The following is a 21,305-nucleotide window of genomic DNA, read 5'->3' as shown; positions in this document are numbered from 1 at the left end:
TTCACTCACACCCAACCACACTGAGAAAGATTACAAGGAATACAACATTTAAATAAGCTCGACTAATTGTTTGTCTCGCGAGATTCACGCCCACTGTGGCAAAGGTTTTATCAACACACCATGCTATTTCCTACAGTAGTTTTTACGGACATGATCAGCAAGCCGCTGGCTACTCGCCATTTTTGCAAATGTTGCTATCAATGGTATTTGGGCATTTATGCATACTGTGATAGCAACGCTGTCAAAAATGGTGATTTAAATTTGCTGGCAATCTTTTTTATGACTGCTTATAGCAAAGGCCCCTATATAGAGTAAGGCCCTTAATTAATGACGTTGAATTCACTGGTAGCTGCTTATCAAAAATAGATTTTTGAAGTTAGCTGGACTTAACATTAAAGTTATCTGGGGTACACGGCATTTGTTGTTATCTTAAGACATGATTTTGCTTTATACGTGTTTATACCATGACATTTATGGCTAATATATCAGGGGTTAAACATGCTAACCTTCCCTAGTACCTAGTAACATTACCCTGCATGAATCTGAATCTTATGTGACAGGGCTCATTATTTCTCTGATTCAAAGGAAGAAAGTAAAGCAAGACAGATTTATTTTGCTTACAAACAGATTCAGACACAAATATAACCAGTTCATTCCCTCTGTCTCGTTGCCTAAACTCTAAATCCCTGCTTCCTCTCCTTGCCCTACTCTCCAAATATGAATTGTACAGGATTCAGCTGCTGTGTACCACAAGTTTTTGTTTGATTTTGATAGTACACAAGATCTGAAGGTCTCTGGCAGGAAGGTACATGGGAAGAAAGGGAAAAAAATAGGAAAATACCCATGCTGCAGTGCATCAAGAATGTTACAAACTACCAGAATCTCTGTCATCTTAAAATACAGAGATTTAAAAAAAGAACAATGCCGCAATGCAACATTCTATGCCAACTAATCATAGCTAAAGATGAAAAAGCTATTTAGTATCACAATTGTAACCTCATATATTGGTATTTTTCTCCTGTTAGAAAGTACTATCAACTGCTTGATGAGACAGAAGCGTAAATAGATACTCTACTCAGGATCACTATACTACGTGGTATGCTCATTTCCTTACAACTCCCCTCCAGTTCATGAAATCTACTGCAAGCACTGGTGGAATGAATACATAACAAACAGGCAAAAGAAACGAATAAAATATAATTCACATGACACATATGCTTTTAAAGAATTCCATATGCATTCCTGCATTAAAGTGAGAACATAGAGCTTTACGTAATTGGAATACAGTTTTTCCAAACGGTTCAAATTAAATCTAATCGCTTTTCCGAGTAAATGAATTGGAAAAAAAAATGAAAAGAAATCAATACCACAGCTGTTTTCATGCCATGTACAGACACCTTGACCTAATGGCTAACACCTAACTTCAATAACATTCAATCCAATGTGTTTTGCATTTTGATTCAGTTCAATTAAGTTATAGAAGTATACGTCCATGTGGCACCAGCTTACTGTCAAATTACAAAAACATTCTGCAAATGTGGGGAGTTTCATTGCAGAGAAAAACTGCAGAACTAACTGAGTGGGAAAACGCATATATATGAAATGTTTATGTATAAACAGGAAGAGTGAACTATTTTTTTCTTATCTATTTTTTTCCCCCTACGTACGTACGTGTGTGTGTGTGTGTGTGTGTGTGTGTGTGTGTGTGTGTGTATATATATAATATACATATATACATACATATATATATATATATATAGAACACACAAATGAAAAGGACAAAGACAACCCCCTTGTTAGCACTCTAAATTACACCTAAAGAAAATCTACTAATAAAGATTATATTGCAAGAACCAGATGCACTGCAGAGTCAGAAAAATGAACAAAATTTTATTGGAATAACAGCAAGACACACTAACTTAAAAACATGAATATACTAAAGACAGCCTAACAAAATATATGTATCAAAAATATATTGGATAAAAGGGGGACTGTTAATCTAGTGAACGAATTCTATTTTACCTCAAAAAAACTAAAATGTGTCTAAGTGAATATAAATTGTAACACAAAAGTAGTTTAATATAACCCTTGAAGGTAATACAAAATATTATAAATCCCTACTGGCATGAATGCCTAATAGAGAGATATATGATGGATTGTGGCATGGAGGAAAAGTATATAATCAATGACCCAGTATACAGCCAGGAAAAATAATATATTACCAAAAATAAAGGGGGGAGAGAAAGGCAAACAGGGAAAAAAAATTATATAAAAATAATAATCATACCCTGCCTAGCAATTCCCAAAAAAAAGAAAACAATGAGAACTGATGCAGCAAACAAAAAAAAAAAAAAAAAAAAATTAAATTTTTTTTTATATACACCTATAAATGACATGCTAACAAACAGAGTCATACAAATGGAAAATACAGCAGTGCATAGCACTGCAAGGACAAGTAATGCCCAGACAGCAAAGAGAGTTAATACTCAGCTGTAGCAGGGTTGCGTGAGGCATGTGTCCATCAGATTGTAGAAGGTTTGTTCCAATGTTTGTGCATAGCAGAAATAAAGAGAATCAAAAAATGCTGCAACAGATCCTTCACAAGTCCATCCAAATAAAGATTACATGGGGGCTGTCAGAGAGTAAACACTCAACGCGTTTCACCCGTCGATGGGCTTCTTCCCGGAGTGGTGTGTGTGTGTGTGTATATATATAATATACATATATACATATATATATATATATATATATATATATATATATATATACATAATCAAAAAATAAATAGATGATACCGTTCTGTGGCTAACGAAATGCTTTTATTTGTGCGAGCTTTCGAGATACACTGATCTCTTCTTCCAGCGATGTTACAATGAATGAAGCAAGCAAAAGGTATACATAACAACAGTGTCTAATGGAATGTTATCTCTGCTGGTACTTCCCCCGGTGTGGATGTGTTTTATGGCTAGAGGTGTCAAAAGGTTCCTGAAAGCAAGTGATGTAAGAGTGTGTGTGTGTATCAGTATGAATAAAAATGAATGGAGAGCCCACAGTATATACAGTGCTTTACAAAAGGTGTGTGTTGAGTGGGAGTGGATATAAATGGTGTGGGTGGGTGTGGAAATGTGAGGGATTGTAGCACAACTATATATACACAGTTGTGGGACAAATAAAGTACACCCTCTTTGAATTCCATGGTTTTACATATCAGGACATAATAACAATCATCTGTTCCTTAGCAAGTCTTAAAATTAGGTAAATACAACCTCCAACATCGCATGACATATTACACCGTGTCATGATTTATTTAACAAAAAAAAAACAAGATGGAGAAGCCATGTGTGAAAAACTAAGTACAGGCATACCCCGCTTTAACGTACGCAATGGGACCGGAGCATGTATGTAAAGCGAAAATGTATTTAAAGGGAAGCACTACCTTTTCCCCCACATATCGATGCATTCGTCATATACGTGCATAACTGATGTAAATAACGCATTTGTAACAGGTTCTATAGTCTCCCCGCTTGCACACAGCTTCGGTACAGGTAGGGAGCCAGTATTGCTGTTCAGGACGTGCTGACAGGTGCATGCGCGAGCTGCCGTTTGCCAATAGGGAGATATGTCCTTACTCGCAAGTGTACTTAAAGTGAGTGTCCTTAAACTGGGGTATGCCTGTATACCTTATGATTCAGAAGCACCTTCAGCAGCAATAACTTGAAGTAATCGTTTTCTGTATGACTTTATCAGTCTCTCACATCGTTGTGGAGGAATTTTGGCCCACTCTTCTTTACAACATTGCTTCAGTTCATTGAGGTTTGTGAGCATTTGTTTATGCACAGCTCTCTTAAGGTCCAGCCACAGCATTTCAATCGGATTGAAGTCTGGACTTTGACTGGTGTGCTTGGGACCATTGTCCTGTTGCATGACTGTTACGCCGGTGCTGCCCGCAGACCAGACCCGTCCCCTGTGCTGAGGTGGGACGTAGGGATACACGCACCCGCAGCAAAGGGAGCGCGTCCGGAGTGTGGTGTTAGTGTTGCCAGGCCAGGTATAGTAATGAAGACAATACTTGCCGGTACCGGTAGTAGAGGAGGAGTAGTTATTGCCGTTGCCAAGATCAGGGATAGGAGAGTTGCGGATGATCGAAGGTATAAGCCGTGTTACAGGGATGCCAGAAGTCATGAAGTCCAAGTAGAGCCGAAGTCGAGAGCCAGAGGGGATAGTCGTCCAATCCGCGTCAATACCTGAGGAGTCACTGAGAGAGTAGTCAAATGCTTCCATACAGAACTATGTCGAGCGACGAGTGATGGGAAGCACAGGCATAATAAAGCTGGGCAGGCCAATGGGAAAAGGGGGCAGGCCTGGAGGACTGCAAGGAGTCCTCCCTGATAGGAGGGAGGTGTTACAGCCCAGCTGAGTGTAATCATTGATTTGCATGGAACTGTGTGATGCTTGGGGGCGACGCCTCACTGCAGGAGCAGTGGTTAAAAGTGCTCTGTTAGGCGTGTGCTCTGTAAGCTGGGAATGCATGCACATAACGTCTGAGGCTGGCGTGCGTGTAGGTGTGCGTGCAGGAGGGCGTGGGCGCGCCCGGCACTGAGCAGAGGAATCGCCGAGGGGAGTGATCTCGCGACGGCGGCAGGGGCGAGGAGCCGTGGAGGACGGTAAGGCAGGATTGTTTTGTGGGTCCAGGGGCTCCCTGCGGAGAGGGGGTGCTCTGTGTGGGAAGCGAGGAGAACGCCGATTCCTGACAGTACCCCCCTCTTCAGGAACGGCCTCAGGACGATCCAAGAACGGTTTCTCTGGAAACTTCTTCCTGAAGGACTTAAGAAGGGCCGGGGCATGAATGTCCTTTGAAGGTACCAAGGATCTCTCTTCAGGGCCAAAGCCCTTCCACTGCACCAAGAACTGGAGCTGACTCCTGGATAGGCGAGAATCCAAAAGAGAGTGAACTTCGTATTCCTCGTTATTTTGTACCGTAATGGGATCCGGTTTACGAGTCTGATCCGGAAAGAAGTGACTGGAGATAAATGGTTTTAAGAGATACACATGAAAGACATTGGGAATCTTCATACTGGGTGGTAGTTGGAGCCGGAATGCCACAGGATTGATTTGTTCACAAATAGGGAAGGGTCCCAGGAACTTGGGTGCCAGTTTAGGAGATGGTACCTTGAGGTGGATATTCCTAGAGGAGAGCCATACCAAATCCCCTTGTTTGTAAGGGCGCCGAACGACGACGACGATCGGCCTGTAATTTCGATCTGCGGGAGGAGTTGAGAAGGGTAGACTGAAGCCTGGACCATGCGGTTTGGAGGGAAGAAATGCGTTCATCCACGGCTGGTACTCCAGAAGATATGTTGGGGATGGGAAGACAGGGAGGGTGGAACCCATAATTTATAAAGAAGGGTGACTCCCGGGTGGACTCGTTTTTTGCAGAATTGACGGCATACTCTGCCCAAGAGAGGAGTTGAGCTCAATCATCCTGGAAATCGGATATAAAACATCTCAGGTACTTCTCCAGGGATTGATTGATTCTCTCCGTTTGTCCATTGGACTGAGGATGATAGGCGGTAGAGAAGGAAGAAGAGATGCCCAATCTCTTCGTGAAAGCTCTACAAAATTTGGATACGAACTGAGAACCTCTGTCAGACACAATGGACGAAGGGATCCCATGAATCCGGAAAATCTGCTCCGTAAAGATATCAGCAAGGGCGGGGGAGGTGGGTAATCCTTTAAGTGGAATGAAATGGGACATCTTCGAGAACCTGTCCACGACCACCAAGATAGTGTTCATTCCTCTGGACCTGGGCAACTCCACGATGAAGTCCATAGAAATGTGGGACATGGGGCGGTCGGGAACTGGAAGGGGTAACAGAAAACCCTGAGGCTTTTGACGGAGAGTCTTGCTTTGAGCACACGTGGGGCATGCGCGGGTAAACTCCAGAATATCTTGAGACATCCTTGGCCACCAAAAATTCCGACGAATGAGATCAGTAGTCTTCTTAAAACCTGGATGACCTGCAGATTTAGAGGAGTGACCCCAAGACAGGACCTCTGGAACAAATTTGGATGGTACAAAGAGTTTGTTGTCGGGAACGACCAAGTCCTTGGGAATGCGTCTCTGGGAGTGCAAAATCTTGTCAAGATTCTTGAAAGTAGACGTGGCGAGAATCCTCTCATGTGGAAGGATAGTCTCCAACGATTCCACTGGCCTCTCTTCAGAAGAATGTATACGGGAGAGTGCGTCTGCCTTTACGTTCTTGGTCCCGGGAATATAAGACAGGTGAAAATCGAATCGAGAAAAAAAAAGAGCCCAACGAGCCTGTCGTGGACCAAGTCGTCGAGCGTTCTCTATGTAAAGAAGGTTCTTGTGGTCCGTGAGAATAGTAAACGGCTCTTTTGACCCCTCCAGCAGGTGTCTCGACTCTTGAAGAGCCATCTTCACGGCCAGAAGTTCCCTGTTACCCACGTCATAGTTCCTCTCGGCAGACGAGAATTTCTTGGAAAAATATGCACAGGGATGTAACTTATCTTGGGGCGTGGGTCTCTGGGAAAGAACGGCACCAGCGCCGCAATCAGAAGTGTCGACGTCCAGGACGAAGGGAAGTTCGATGTTGGGATGACGGAGAATAGGTGCGGATATAAAGGCTTCCTTGAGTGTCTCGAAGGCGGAGATAGCCTCGGGTGACCAAGCAGAAGGATCAGCTCCTTTTTTGGTGAGCGCAGTGAGGGGTGCCACAATGGTGGAAAAACTCCGTATAAACTTACGATAGTAATTAGCGAACCCTAAAAAACGTTGTATGGCCTTGAGAGAGTTGGGTCTTGGCCATTCAGTGACTGCTTGAAGTTTATCGGAGTCCATCAAAAAACCCTCATCGGAAATGATATACCCCAGGAACGGAGTAGAGGTCGTATGAAAGGTGCACTTCTCCAGTTTGGCGTACAAATGGTGTTCACGGAGACGGGAAAGGACGTAGGAGGTGTGGCGTATACGGTCCTGGAGATCTTTGGAAAAAATCAGGATATCATCCAAGTATACAATAACAAAAATATTGAGTACCTTACGAAAGACGTCGTTGATGAAATTCTGGAAGACAGCGGGAGCATTACATAAGCCGAAAGGCATTACTAGATATTCGTAGTGTCCACTACGCGTGTTGAAGGCCGTCTTCCATTCATCCCCCTTCCTGATGCGCACCAGGTTATAGGCACCACGTAGATCCAATTTGGAAAAAATCTTGGCCCCCTGTAATTTATCGAACAGTTCGGTAATAAGGGGAAGGGGGTAACGATTTTTAATAGTGATGTGGTTTAAACCCCTGTAGTCGATGCAAGGCCTCAACGACCCGTCCTTTTTCTTGACGAAGAAAAACCCAGCCCCTGCTGGGGAATTGGAGTGACGAATAAAGCCTTTCTTGAGATTCTCCTGGATATATTCATCCATAGCGTGAGATTCTGGTAACGACAAGGGGTAGGTCTTGGACTTGGGTAGATAGTAACCTGGAACTAGATCGTTCGGACAATCGTAAGTCCTGTGTGGCGGCAAGAGGTCTGACTGTACCTTATTGAAAACGTCCCGGAATTGATGGTAAACGGAAGGTAGAATAACTTCGGGAACAGAGGTATTGGCCAGCAGTTGATGAGTCTCGCCTGACCTCGGCCTCCAGGAAATGGGGGCAGAGGAAGTCCAGTCAATGAGAGGATTGTTAAGCTGTAGCCAAGGAAGACCAAGGGTGATGGGTATCCCAGGAGCGTGAATGGCATCGAGAACTAAGATCTCCTTGTGCAGATGTGAGGACAGAAGCAAGGGAGCCGTCTCTAAGGAGATGTGGGCCGGGGTAAGAGGACGTCCATTAATACGACGAGTGCGATGGGAATCTTCTTTCTCACGAGTGGTATGCGGTTTAACCTGGCGAATTCAAGATCCACAAAGTTTCCTCCAGCTCCTGAGTCAATGAAAGCGGCGGTAGAAGTCTTGAACTTATCGCCTGAAAGGGAGACTGGAAATGTAAGTTTCTTAGGGAGTTAACCTTTAGAAAGGGGACGTGGAGACATTACACCCAGAGAGAGCCCCTCTGTACTCACTGGGTGTTCCCGTCCCGGACGCAGTGGACACTCCCGAACCAGATGTTCCATGGATCCGCAGTAGAAACACAATCCCCCGGCGTGGCGGAACTGCCGTATCGGTGTGCGGATGCGTTGTACCCCCAATTGCATTGGCTCTGGCAACTCCAGTGCAGGAGTGTTGCTGGGAGTACTGGAGAACGGAACTTGAAAGTTATGGACGCGAGTGCGCTGACGCTCTGAGCGGCGTAGCTGGATACGTTGATCCACTCGGACAGCCAAATCAATGAGGACCTCCAATTGATCCGGCCTGGATTGGCGAGAGAGTTCATCCTTGATGGGATCTGCCAGGCCTTGCCAGAACACGGAGACGAGAGCCTCTTGTCCCCAGTTAGTCTCGGCTGCTAGAGTCCGGAATTCCACAGCATACTGCGTCACCATTCGCCGTCCCTGAGTGATCTGGAGGAGAGAAACAGATGCCATTCCTGACGAGCGGAAGAATCGAATACTTGTTGAAACTCGGCTTTAAATGCCGGGTAATCTTGGGTAAGGTCAGAACGTCGCTCCCAAACCGGGGAAGCCCAAGCCAGGGCGCTGCCAGTGAGGAGGTTATAAATGTAGGCTACCTTCTTGCGATCAGTATTGTAGAGATGGGGAGCCATTTCAAACTGCACCTCACACTGGTTAAGGAAACCCCTACAATCTTGCGGTTCACCTGCATACGGCTTGGGGGGAGGAATCCTTACATCTGAGCTGCTAACTGCGCTTGCGGAGTGGGGGCTTACATCTGGCGGGGTCGTGGTCGGTACCCTGTCTGAGAGTACTGCGACCTGGCGTGTAGGTGTCACAATTTGATCCGCCATGGCCTGGTTATGCTGAAGCAGATTAGAGAGAAACTGTTGAAGTTCGGTCTGGTCTGCGTCTTGTGGGCTCGACATAATGTTACGCCGGTGCTGCCCGCAGACCAGACCTGTCCCCTGTGCTGAGGTGGGACGTAGGGATTCACGCACCCGCAGCAAAGGGAGCGCGTCCGGAGTGTGGTGTTAGTGTTGCCAGGCCAGGTATAGTAATGAAGACAATACTTGCCGGTACCGGTAGTAGAGGAGGAGTAGTTATTGCCGTTGCCAAGATCAGGGATAGGAGAGTTGCGGATGATCGAAGGTATAAGCCGTGTTACAGGGATGCCAGAAGTCACGAAGTCCAAGTAGAGCCGAAGTCGAGAGCCAGAGGGGGTAGTCGTCCAATCCGCGTCAATACCTGAGGAGTCACTGAGAGAGTAGTCAAATGCTTCCATACAGAACTATGTCGAGCGACGAGTGATAGGAAGCACAGGCATAATAAAGCTGGGCCAATGGGAAAAGGGGGCAGGCCTAGAGGACTGCACGGAGTCCTCCCTGATAGGAGGGAGGTGTTACAGCCCAGCTGAGTGTAATCATTGATTTGCATGGAACTGTGTGATGCTTGAGGGCGACGCCTCACTGCAGGAGCAGTGGTTAAAAGTGCTCTGTTAGGCGTGTGCTCTGTAAGCTGGGAATGCATGCACATAACGTCTGAGGCTGGCGTGCGTGTAGGTGTGCGTGTAGGAGGGCGTGGGCGCGCCCGGCGCTGAGCAGAGGAATCGCCGAGGGGAGTGATCCCGCGATGGCAGCAGGGGCGAGGAGCCGTGGTGGACGGTAAGGCAGGATTGTTTTGTGGGTCCAGGGGCTCCCTGCGGAGAGGGGGTGCTCTGTGTGGGAAGCGAGGAGAACGCCGATTCCTGACAATGACCCATTTTCAGCCAAGCTTTAGCTGTCGGACAGATGGCCTCACATTTGACTCTAGAATACTTTGGTATACAGAGGAGTTCATGGTCGACTCAATGCCCACTTTTAAATGGTTAAAAGCTCACTCCCTCTCACCTTCCACACTCATAGGAACTTGCGTGCAGTTTGATTGCAACAAATCTAATACAGAGTGCTTTTCCTGGTATTATACAGGTTAATAAGAGCTTCAATCAGACTTGAGCTATGCAACTAATTTTGACAGATGTATTATAAATCATTCTTCCTGGTAATGTACAGGTTTTTAAGAATTTATATTAGTGAGGACCCTTGAGACGTGGTCTGCCTTGGAGGGGCTCAAGGGCTTACAACACTTTGGCCAAAGAATAAAACTAAAAGACCATTTTATTCAAAAGATATCTATATATCTAACTATATATATATATATATATATATATATATATATAGGCACTGTGCTGTGTATTTGTGTCATTGGATGTAGCACTGAGCTCTGTCTGTGTTTCATGTTCTGTCTCTGGTTTTAAATATATTGCCATGCTCAGTAGCACTCCTCTTTGACACTTATACACATATATATGTTGTGGTTATTTTTGGGGGTTCAATATGAGGTTGTAGGGGTTCTGTATGTTTTGCGACTCAATGACTGCAAGGTTCCCAGGTCCTGTGGCTGCAAAACAAGCCCAAATCATCACCCCTCCACCACTGTGCTTGACAGTTGGTATGAGGTGTTTGTGCTGATATGCCGTGTTTGGTTTTTGCCAAACGTGGCGCTATGCATTATGGCCAAACATATCCACTTTGGTCTCGTCTGTCCTAAGGACATTGTTACAGAAGTCTTGTGGTTTGTTCAGATGCAACTTTGCAAACCTAAGCCATGCTGCCATGTTCTTTTTAAGGAGAAGAGGCTTTCTCCTGGCAACCCTTCTAAACAAACCATACTTGATCAGTCTTTTTCTAATTGTACTGTCATGAACTTTAACATTTAACATGCTAACTGAGGCCTGTAGAGTCTGAGATGTAACTCTTGTTTTTTTTTTTGCAATTTCTCTGAGCATTGCACGGTCTGACCTTGGGGTAAATTTGCTGGGACGTTCACTCCTGGGAAGATTGGTAACTGTCTTGAATGTTTTCCACTTTTGAACAATCTTTCTCACTGTTGAATGATGGACTTTAAATTGTTTGGAAATGGCCTTATAACCCTTCCCAGATTGATGGGCAGCAACAATTGCTTCTCTAAGATTGTTGCTGATGTCTTTCCTCCTCGCATTGTGTTAACACACACCTGAATGCTCCAGACTAGCAAACTGCTAAAACTTTGGCTTTTATAGAGGTGGTCACACTTGCTGATGATCAATTGATCAAGGGCAATTGATTAGCAGCACCTGTGTGCTACTTAGCATCTTAATTCCTATGGAAGCAGTAAGGGTGTACTTAATTTTTTACACATACACTGGCGACACACTTTATTCGAGCTCGGCTAGTCCCACGAATTCGGGTATACCCGGGTGTATTGAGGTTTGTGACTGTTTTCTGCCCGAGTGCATTGAGGTATTTTCCAGGCAGGGATTGAAGCATTTTATTCCCGCTGGCTGCAATACTGCACAGTATATATATATATACTGCATTACAATTCATGAATTTATGCCATCTGGTAGACACGCGAAGCATTGCAGCCTATTAAATCCTAATCATTATCATTTAACAGATCAGCCGCCCATCAGCCAGGCATGAACCCAGGCTGGGAAGGCAAATGCAACGGGGCTTGTCAGAGGTGAGGAGCGGCGCATTCCAGGTATCTGCCAGGTACATACCGGGTATTTGCTCGAATAAAGTGTGTCGGTGCAGTAGCTTCTCCATTTGGCTTTATTTTTGTTAAATAAATCATGACACGGTGTAATATGTCATGTGTTGTTGTTCATCTGAGGTTGTATTTACCTAATTTTTAGACCTGCTAAGGACGTGTGGAGCATGTGTGGAGCATGTGTGGAGCATGTGTGGAGCACGTGTGGAGCATGTGTGGAGCACGTGTGGAGCAATAGGTAAGGAGGGAACACGTCGCAGGAGACGTGTTCCCCGATTCCTTACAACTTCATATCATTAAGTAATAAGAGAAACGCCTATCACACTTTTTTTATTGGTATCTGAGATTATACATAGAAAACCCTGCTTTTTGGGACAATTTGATTCGTGACATATATTTATTATGATTTTATTTTGTTTACATTATTTGAAAGAAGGTGTGCACCTGGCCTGAACCGCAGCATTGGAGACTCTTTGCTACATCTGGCATTGGAACTGTCACAACAAGTTGTTGTGACAGTTCCTGATCCAGACCAGCATCTAGACCAGCATCTAGATTGGAAATACAACTCAACCCCTTTATAGCATGATCCGCTACAACTCGGATGCGCTAATAACGCGGTCTAAGTGTGGCTGCCGATTTAAAAACATCTCCAAGTTTTTTCTCTCTACCACTACTCCATAGGATTGGTGTGATGTCATTGGACTCTATAATCAAACTTAACTTGTACTGCACAGAACTGCCTTTCAGTAATGTGTACTAAAAGTTAAGTTTGATAATAGAGTATATGACATCACACCAATCCTATGGTGTAGTGGTAGAGAATACCTATTAGTGTATGAAGGGTCGTGTGTGTGTGCGTGTGTGTGTGTATGTGTGTGTGTGTGTCCTTTAGCAATAAAGCATTGAATGTTATAAAAAAAAGAGAGATGTGCGCCGCTCACGTGGACGCAGCCTGATGAAGCAGGGAGAGAGGAGAGAGCTGCAGAGAGGAGAGAGCTGCAGATGCCGGGTAAGTCCTCACGCGCTGGCCATTTCGTGATCCCGGTTATAACGCGGTCTCATTGTGTGGACCCCGAGCACCATGTTATAACAGGGTTTAGCTGTACTGGCCAGGGCTGAGACTGCTGTATGCCCGTTGTTTTTCCCCACTCCACCAGTCTAGAACAATTTGAGACAGAGACAAGGACAGTGGCCAGGAGGGCGAAACGTACACCGTTAACCTGGGAGCTCTAATGCCTTTTTCAATAGATGATTGTGAGTGTATTTGTTTATTGTTTCATATATAAAGATCGTTTTACAGGATTACACTATGTTTCTGTCTCGTCTGTTTTAAGAATCAAGAAGAATACTTCATTACTGATGACAACAACAAGAGAGCAAGAGCCCCAAGGAGAGCACTCATCCACTAATATTGATCAGGTGTAACTAGAATGCATGTGTTGATAGGGAGGAGTGAGTGAACAATAAAATGTACATGTTTAATTGAGTCGTAACTCAGAAAGATAAAATAATGGGGGAACGCTGTGAGTCCAGTGTTATACTATTGTAAGCCAGTATACAGCGAATTTAAAATAAGGGACGAATGAACCAGGATATTAGTCACTGTGCTATCTTAACTCCTTAGAGTTACACACTAATAGGGTATGCTATTAGTGTGCATCCTAGGAGTTTAGACAGTATAGTACTATCTACACAGGATTGTCCACAAATAGGATCTCAACGTGTTTGCAGGCACTACTTGTGCACTGTATTGACGACTATTGATACTTTATTGACCCTTATGACACTGGGTTACGCAGATATTCACTGTGACTATTTACCTCTATACGAAACTGCCCATATCACTATCTCAGGTCTCATCACTTACCATATACTGCGGTGGTGTTCATAAGCACTCTGGGTAGTGGGTGTTAGTCAATATTCGTTTTCATAGGAGTTTAGATAGCACAGTGACTAATATCCTGGTTCATTCGTCCCTTATTTTAAATTCGCTGTATACTAGCTTACAATAGTATAACACTGGACTCACAGCATTCCCCCATTATTTTATCTTTCTGAGTTACGACTCAATTAAACATGTACATTTTATTGTTCACTCACTCCTCCCTATCAACACATGCATTCTAGTTACACCTGATCAATATTAGTGGATGAGTGCTCTCCTTGGGGCTCTTGCTCTCTTGTTGTTGTCGTATCGTTGGTTTCCCCTGATAGCAGCACCTCCACTCAAGTCATCTCCAGCTAGCAGTAGCGAGGGTTCCCTCTCCCCCCCCCCGCTCTCCCCCTAGTCCGTTCATTACTGATGAGCCTGTTTTACACTTACAACTTGTGAGTGTAATATTATCCACCTTTTTCAGCTCTGCCATTTTGCATGCCAGACATATTGCACTATATGTGTTTTATGTGTGTTCTTCATCCTATACATGTCTCCTGGGAGCCGCGCTTTAACATTATTCTACCAATTTTGTAAACTTAGTCATCATGCTTCTGACCATTATGACATTCATTTAATATCATGTAATTGTTGCCCAGGTCCAAGGAGAATGGAAGAGCAACCCCAGCACTATGAGAGACAATGACACAATCTGAACAGAAGAGAAAGACTTCCTCTTCTGTTCCTGACATGAGAGAGCTTGTCTCAGGACTAACTGTATGTACTTGCTACACTATCCATAACGTGGGCATGGCACTCTCTGGTGCACTCTGATGCCAAGGACAATTCAGCATTAAAGAAGCTAAAAGACACAAGCCCTTTAGATTTATATAGCTGTAACCATGGAGCGCTGAATAGAGTAGTACACAAACTCATTTTTATTTGAAGAAATCTGACAAACTAATGTATTGAGCACTTTTTTTTGAATTTTTTTTCATTTCCCGTTAGTTTTCAAAAAACTATTTTCTGCAATCAAATGCATTATGTTGTGTGGAGGAAATGGTAGACATTTTGTGCTATATCAAAATAATTATCTGGACTGATATAACATTAAAAAGTAAAAGCTACCGCACAGAAAGTCAATGTTTTATTAAAGGGTGATATTATATTTGTCAAAAAAGTGTAAAAAAAATTGCTACAGCAGCATAGTTTCATGCGGATGATAATATGGTCTTAGTGAGTTTATTTTCTCCTTCTTTTAATTGTTGCCTCCATAGCAAATGAGTTATAAATATCACCGATGACCTACACAAACACAGCAGCCTTAACCAATCTTAGTAAGAAACCATATTAGTTTGTGAACTCCAGGTGCTTACTACATTAATCAGTATGTAGCATTATAGATTAGAGGTATTAATGAAGCAAACAGGGTGGTATAAGGTGCAATGAAGAAACCCAGGCTCAGTAAAGCCTTTTAACGATGCATGAAACTCTCCACTGGGGAGCAACTCAGCACTTAGTACTCTTCTGTTATGGAAATATTTTACCAATTTTCTAAGTTATTAGTGAAGTCCTCTGAAGACACAGTACAATGATGAAAGACTGTGGCAGTAACTACATGAGCGTTCAATCAATCACAATTCCACAATTCGACCTCCGAGAATACAAGCCAAATAATAACCAGTCTAAACTTTAGGTTTAAACATAACATCTTTCTTCTTATGAACACATGGAAATGCCAGTCACCAACCAATATTTTTAAAAAAATACTATGGAAACAATGATGCCTCCACTTTTTTATGACACTGTAATACATTTCCAAACCGTATGTGAGCTTGCTAAAAAATATTTATTCTCTGGCAGTAAAAACACCCACCCACACTTTTAACTGCACTTCTGTGTTTTCATAATTACATTTTATATTGTCTGTTTTATGATGTGTAAACGTCTTGGTTTTCAAAATGAGTTTCCTTTCCACTTTATTTTATATGTATCAGGAAAATTGAGATCCACGGTTAAGATTTTTGGGAACCAAAAAATAAGACAATTAAGGCTAGATTTACTATATTGTGTTTTGCTAGTTTTTGTCCACACCTATTTTTGTTAAAAAATACAGAGATTTATAAAGCTGAATTTATTTAGATGGATTGTGGTTTGCAAATCATTTAAATATGAAAATCGGTGTAAATCGTGCCCCTCTACAGCAGCAGCATTCTGCCAGCACTATAAGATTGTCAAAGAGAGATATGTAGAAAAACTTCAATATCTAATATACAATGTTTTATTCATATTTAACATAATCAGTAGGTCTTAGGTAATGTCAAACTTGGCTCACAGAAGGTGGATGTTAAATGTAAGAAATGTGATGAAAAAGTCCCTTATATTTCAGCACAACCAGCCATAAAATAAAAACCCTGCACCATGTCATTGTGAAAAATAGATCATTTAAACTATAGCCGACGATGAGGCTCTGTATTGAGTTTCTAACCCTGGTATGGAAACAATATGCCTGGAATAGGAGTAGAATATAACGGTTTTGTAAGTACCATATTAATACAACTAATGTACTCATTAAAAAATGCAAACCAGGTTGAACTGTTACTTTCAGTATAATAGTGCATACTCTCTGGTAAAAAATGTAATGTGATTTATAGCCATTGTAAATATACTCGATAATTAAAAACAAGGATTTGATTTCAATTCGTAAACCTATTACCAACTTCTATTAACATCCATCCATTTCATAGAGGGGAAGTCCATTCAATAGCCCTGAGTCAGGAAAGGGGTCTCTCGGCTGCAAATTTTGATAAATGACGCTGGAAATATCTACTTTAATTGATGTATAGAAATAAATGGTATCATGCACGGAATGTGCGTTACAAGTTTACAAGAGACAGTTTTTACCTGTTTGTGTTTGTTTTATTGTTTGCCACTACTCATGCACAACGAAATGTTGGTGTACTGTATGTCATATACACCATGTTCAGGAAAAAAAGGACCACTTCCGTTTTTCATCATACTGTATTTTATATATTTCTCGCTCAATCCCAATGGAAATGCGTAGAATTGTAAGTCTGTTATGTAGATTAACACTATATAAGAAGCACACTGTAGACAATCAACTGATTGATTAACTAAATTGATGTCACTACATTATGTATACAAGTACCAGATACGCTGAGGAAGGTTCATGTTCATTAAACGAGAAATAGGAGTTTTTCCTTCGTAGATCGTAAATGTGTCAAACTGCTGTTCTCTAATCTGAAACACTAACATGACTATAAAGTTTGAGTTTAAAGAATGGTTCAAAGTGTGTGTTCAAAATGTCCTTCTGCTGAAATGCACACCCGATGACGAGAACACCACTGTCTGATTACTTAATCAATAACGCGTTCCTCAGGCTGGTCCCACTCCTGAATGATACAAATTAGTTTTTTTCAGTCCTCCTAGCGACCATTCTTTATCAGGAAACAATTGATGTAACCGTTTTGGACCATAATTCTTGCTCTGTCCCAAGTACTATATAAAGTGCTTATCTTCGTCGCTAAAAACCATTTTGTAACTATGCACTTGATGAAGTCATCATGCCATCCCCAATTTCAAAGAATATTTATTAGATTATCAAATAATTCTTAAATTTAATAATCTACTGTGACAGACCTAAAATTGCTAAAATTTTCATGAAAATTTAGTGACGAAAAAGGGGTCCTATTTTTTTCTGAACACAGTGTACATAGTGACCTTGAGCTTACAATGATAAAATAAATATTGTGTAGCCATGGCTGATTTCTGGCTACCATTCTGCCCTCACTGGCATGCAAGTCCTGGTAAGAACAGGCAGTGCCAGTGCTAATTATGAATTTTCCCCACACTGGCACTTCATTGAGTGACAGGGGAGGAGGTGGGATTTGATCTGAGTTCTGCCCAATCCTGGGTATCTTTCCCCTACTGTACTTAAGGGAGGTGCAACCCCAAATTCAGTAGTGTCTCTACCGCTGAGAGAGACAAGGTATCACGCAGGACTGCTGTGCACTAGCAGGCCCTGATTCTCTTCCCTAAGGGGGAGAGTGAGTGATTACCTTTTCCCCTGGCCCTGCTAGAGGGCTGGGGAAGAGCAAGGACTGCTGCGGGAGTCCTTGACCCATAGTGAAGGTCCAGGGACCATTCTAAGCCCGGAGACCAGAACAGAGACTGTATTGGGCAGAGGACTGCCATGTGCTGTGTGTGTGTACAGGAATTAATCAGGTCTAGTTGAGTATACCTCCAGCCTGGTGTGTGATCTTACTAGTGGGGAAGAGGTAACCATTTCTACCATAGGAGATCACCTCCATATATCTGGAGCTTACGGTTGATGGAGGCACTGTGTACCCTGGAGTAAATGTCGGGTATATACCTCAGAAACCTGTCCTGCAGTCCCCACAACCATCGGAGGACAACTCAGCATTCTGTGAGCCAACCGGTAGCATGCACCATACACCTGGTAACAGGGGATTCTCCCAGAGGGTGGGTGGAAACACCGTTACAATTGTATTTAAAATTAGTGACTGTTTGTTAATGAAAATAGGTGCTCTCAATATTTTATTGGATATATTACAGTGTATTGTCACATTGTAACATTTAGGTGACAATAACTGAGTTGGTTATGGTAATGCTTTAAGCCTGTGATTGTGTATGCGGCATTTGACCCCTTCCACAATTTAAATATTGTAGCTTCTGTTCTCAGTTCTACAGTAGATCAGTTCGTTGTCAGTGACCACCCTCCCATTTTCCATTCTAGATTCTGGTCCCTTCTTCAGGCCTAACCCCTACATTCGACCAGGCCAAAGTCACTACCACTTACTGTAGGTTCATCTAATTCCCTCCTCAGCTTATTTGTAGGCCCCACAAACAATTTCTATTATGTTCATTTTTTCCAATATAGATATTTCTCATTAAAAGATAAAAAATATATATTTTTAAATACTCACTCTTTCCTTGTGCCAAGGTTGCGGAATATTAGCAGGTAACCTAAGATATAAAATAATTAATATACCAATAAACATGTAAAGTATTCAAATCACTGAAAAGCAACATCTAACAGTTTATTATTGTAGCATAGTTTAAATTAGATATGGTAGACAATGAATTATTATTTCTAATAAATAATTGTGTACAAAAGACCAGACAGAATTATAAGAGGAACGCTACATACTGTACATAGTATTTGGCTCTGTTCACATATTTCAGGGAGTTCAATCTTTTTTAAAGCAGCAAAGCTGTGTATTTTATTAAAAAGTGTGAGCCGCACCTACTCCATCAAGCCGCCCTTTGCGGTGACCAAGATGGCACGCTGGCAGCAGGGCCTCTCCAGTGGAAGAAGTCAGGAGCACTTACCTGCCAGCCCAGGCGATTCCTTGAACGGCCTTCCTCCTGCAGCATAGCAGCATAATAACATCACGGTGGCATCTGACATCGCATTGTCATGACAATGTGGCATCATGTGACATCATGTTGTCGTGGCAACGTGTCATCATGTGACGTCGCAGCGTCATTTGACGTCGGTCGCTATGACAATAAAACACTGCAGGAGGAGGCCGCTCCAGAGACGGTAAGTCCTCTCATACACACTCTCACACGCACTCACTCACACCTTGGGGTGAGGAGCAATCCTGCTGGTTGGGGACTCCCCAACTCCCTCCTCCAGCTCCCCCTTCCGGACAGGTGGAATTTGGATCCCGGAGCAGACAGGAGCGAGAAGAGGGAGCGTGGGGCACCCTAAGGAGCGGGGCCAAAGGCAACCGCCTTGTCCTAAGTCTGGCCCTGCTCATGTTAAAGGAAAGCAGAGAAAAGAAAGCAAAAGAGATGAATAGGTGCAACTGCACATAGGGCTAGATTCATTAAACTTCATTAAATGCTGCATTATATTCAATGCAATGGTATTTAAGTCTTGACATTACATCCATTGAGAAAGAAAGAGAAAGATCTCATTGACATATACCTCCAAATAGATTAACCTATACGCCACTTGGAGAGATACAATACCTGTGAACGTACCTCTCATTTCTCCCTGTTCTCTATCTCCCTCTTCAGCTAAAGCCCTATTTCAGTGTCTAGATGGAAGTTCTTCAACAGAGCTTAGTGAATATGGGGTGAATGTCGTTTAGGCTGCAATGAGCTCATTTGCATGTCATTTAGAATAACAGCCATTACAAATACAGTAACGCAATGCCTTTTACAGGATACAATCCTAGTTAATAATACTTTATTAGCTTTAGTGTATGCTGTGTTATCATTAACAGGCATTAAGTTAGGTTAATGTCATGGTAAGAAGGCTAATGCAGCTTGGTGAATCTAGCTCATAGGGGGTAATTCTATAAACTCTGAAGCAGCCGCTTTGGCATTTTTGTGGCCAAAAAACTCAATTGACGTCAATGGGGATTATCGCCTCTTGGGACAATATAGAATAAGGCCCTTAGGCCCATATTACCTAAAGGGGGCTAAACCTTAGTATATCTAAATATCTAACTTCCATGCATTAGCATAGGCGTAATGTCAGATTAAATTAGCACTGCCTTGCATTAGCTTCATATAACAAGGCATTATGCCTGCCTTACCTAAAGGTGGCTTTACTCCCATCCAGACCCTAAAATATGGGTTTTGCTCGAGAGAAGAGAGAGGGAGAAAGAGAAATAGAAAGAGAGAGAGGTGTGCTTACGAGAAGACCATGATCATCTTTTTTCAATGTGCTTAACCAGCATAAAAACACTAATGCGTGTCTATTCATTATTCATAGAAGAGGACATACGGTAACACACTGCACGAAAGATAATATTAGCAGAATATATACCACATTGTCCAAATCCACCAGATGGCAACATACTGTAGCAAAGATGTGTTTCTTGAACCGTGTTGTTTCAACAGGGAGATTGTATTGTATGTCTTTATTTATATAGCGCCATTAATGTACAAAGCGCTTTACAGTAGTAATTCACGCGACAATCATATAAATAACAAATAATACAAATAACAGATCATGGGAATAAGTGCTTCAGACATAAACGTAACATTTAGGAAGAGGAGTCCCTGCTCCGAAGAGCTTACAAACGAATTGGTAGGTAGGAAGAATGTACAGAGACAGTGGGAGGACATTCTGGTAAGTGCGTCTTGCAGGGGGCCAAGCTTTATGTATCATGTGTATAGTATTATCCAAGGAGATGAAATGTTGTGATACATGAGATGTGTCTGGTCTATATTGCTACTCAGTGAATAAATATATTTTTTACCTTTGGCATTACACTGACCATATGGATGATAAGATTTTCAAATGTGTATTACTATACTATTGAACAATTAAAAAGAGACTGCATCTTAATATGGAGCACTGTGTATGTCTTTGGTAAACAATATTACAAATACACAGTGATGTGACATTTTCTACATGATGATCATTAGATTTGTTCAATGTACCTCTGGCCTTTCTTTATGATAATTGGTTGTGCCCTTAGACCCAACTCTGTTAACCCCAGAGTTTGTGATGATTTATTGCCATCCTGAAGGAAATAATGGGAAATCACTTTCTGCTCATACATCTACAAGTGTACCTACACATTTAATCTATTTATAACACTGGACAATGCTTCAAATAAACATATATTGCATGTTTGGCAACCATCTCACTTCAATTTTTTGTTCCGTACCACAAGGCCATTCCTTTTTTTTTTTAAAGTTTAATACGAAAATGGGAAGAAACAGTGTACGAAATATAGATAACATTATAGCAAGTGTACGTACTGTAGATACAGGA

At 42.4% G+C, this 21,305-nt stretch overlaps 1 protein-coding gene across 1 annotated transcript in view; it reads right to left on the bottom strand.

Moving 5' to 3' along the window:
* The window catches only part of DCDC2C (doublecortin domain containing 2C), a 289,074-nt gene that overhangs the window by 162,759 nt on the left and 105,010 nt on the right, over window positions 1-21,305 (bottom strand). Inside the window, exon 6 of the mRNA XM_075595053.1 lies at window positions 18,490-18,529. Within this exon, the coding sequence (XP_075451168.1) occupies window positions 18,490-18,529 (40 nt within the window). The remainder of the gene's footprint in view (window positions 1-18,489; window positions 18,530-21,305) is intronic.

The sequence above is a fragment of the Ascaphus truei genome, chromosome 4 (assembly GCF_040206685.1).
Source record: "Ascaphus truei isolate aAscTru1 chromosome 4, aAscTru1.hap1, whole genome shotgun sequence".
NCBI lineage: Eukaryota > Metazoa > Chordata > Amphibia > Anura > Ascaphidae > Ascaphus > Ascaphus truei.
Note: the sequence above shows the minus strand (reverse complement) of the source record. Positions and strands in the feature narration are given on the sequence as shown.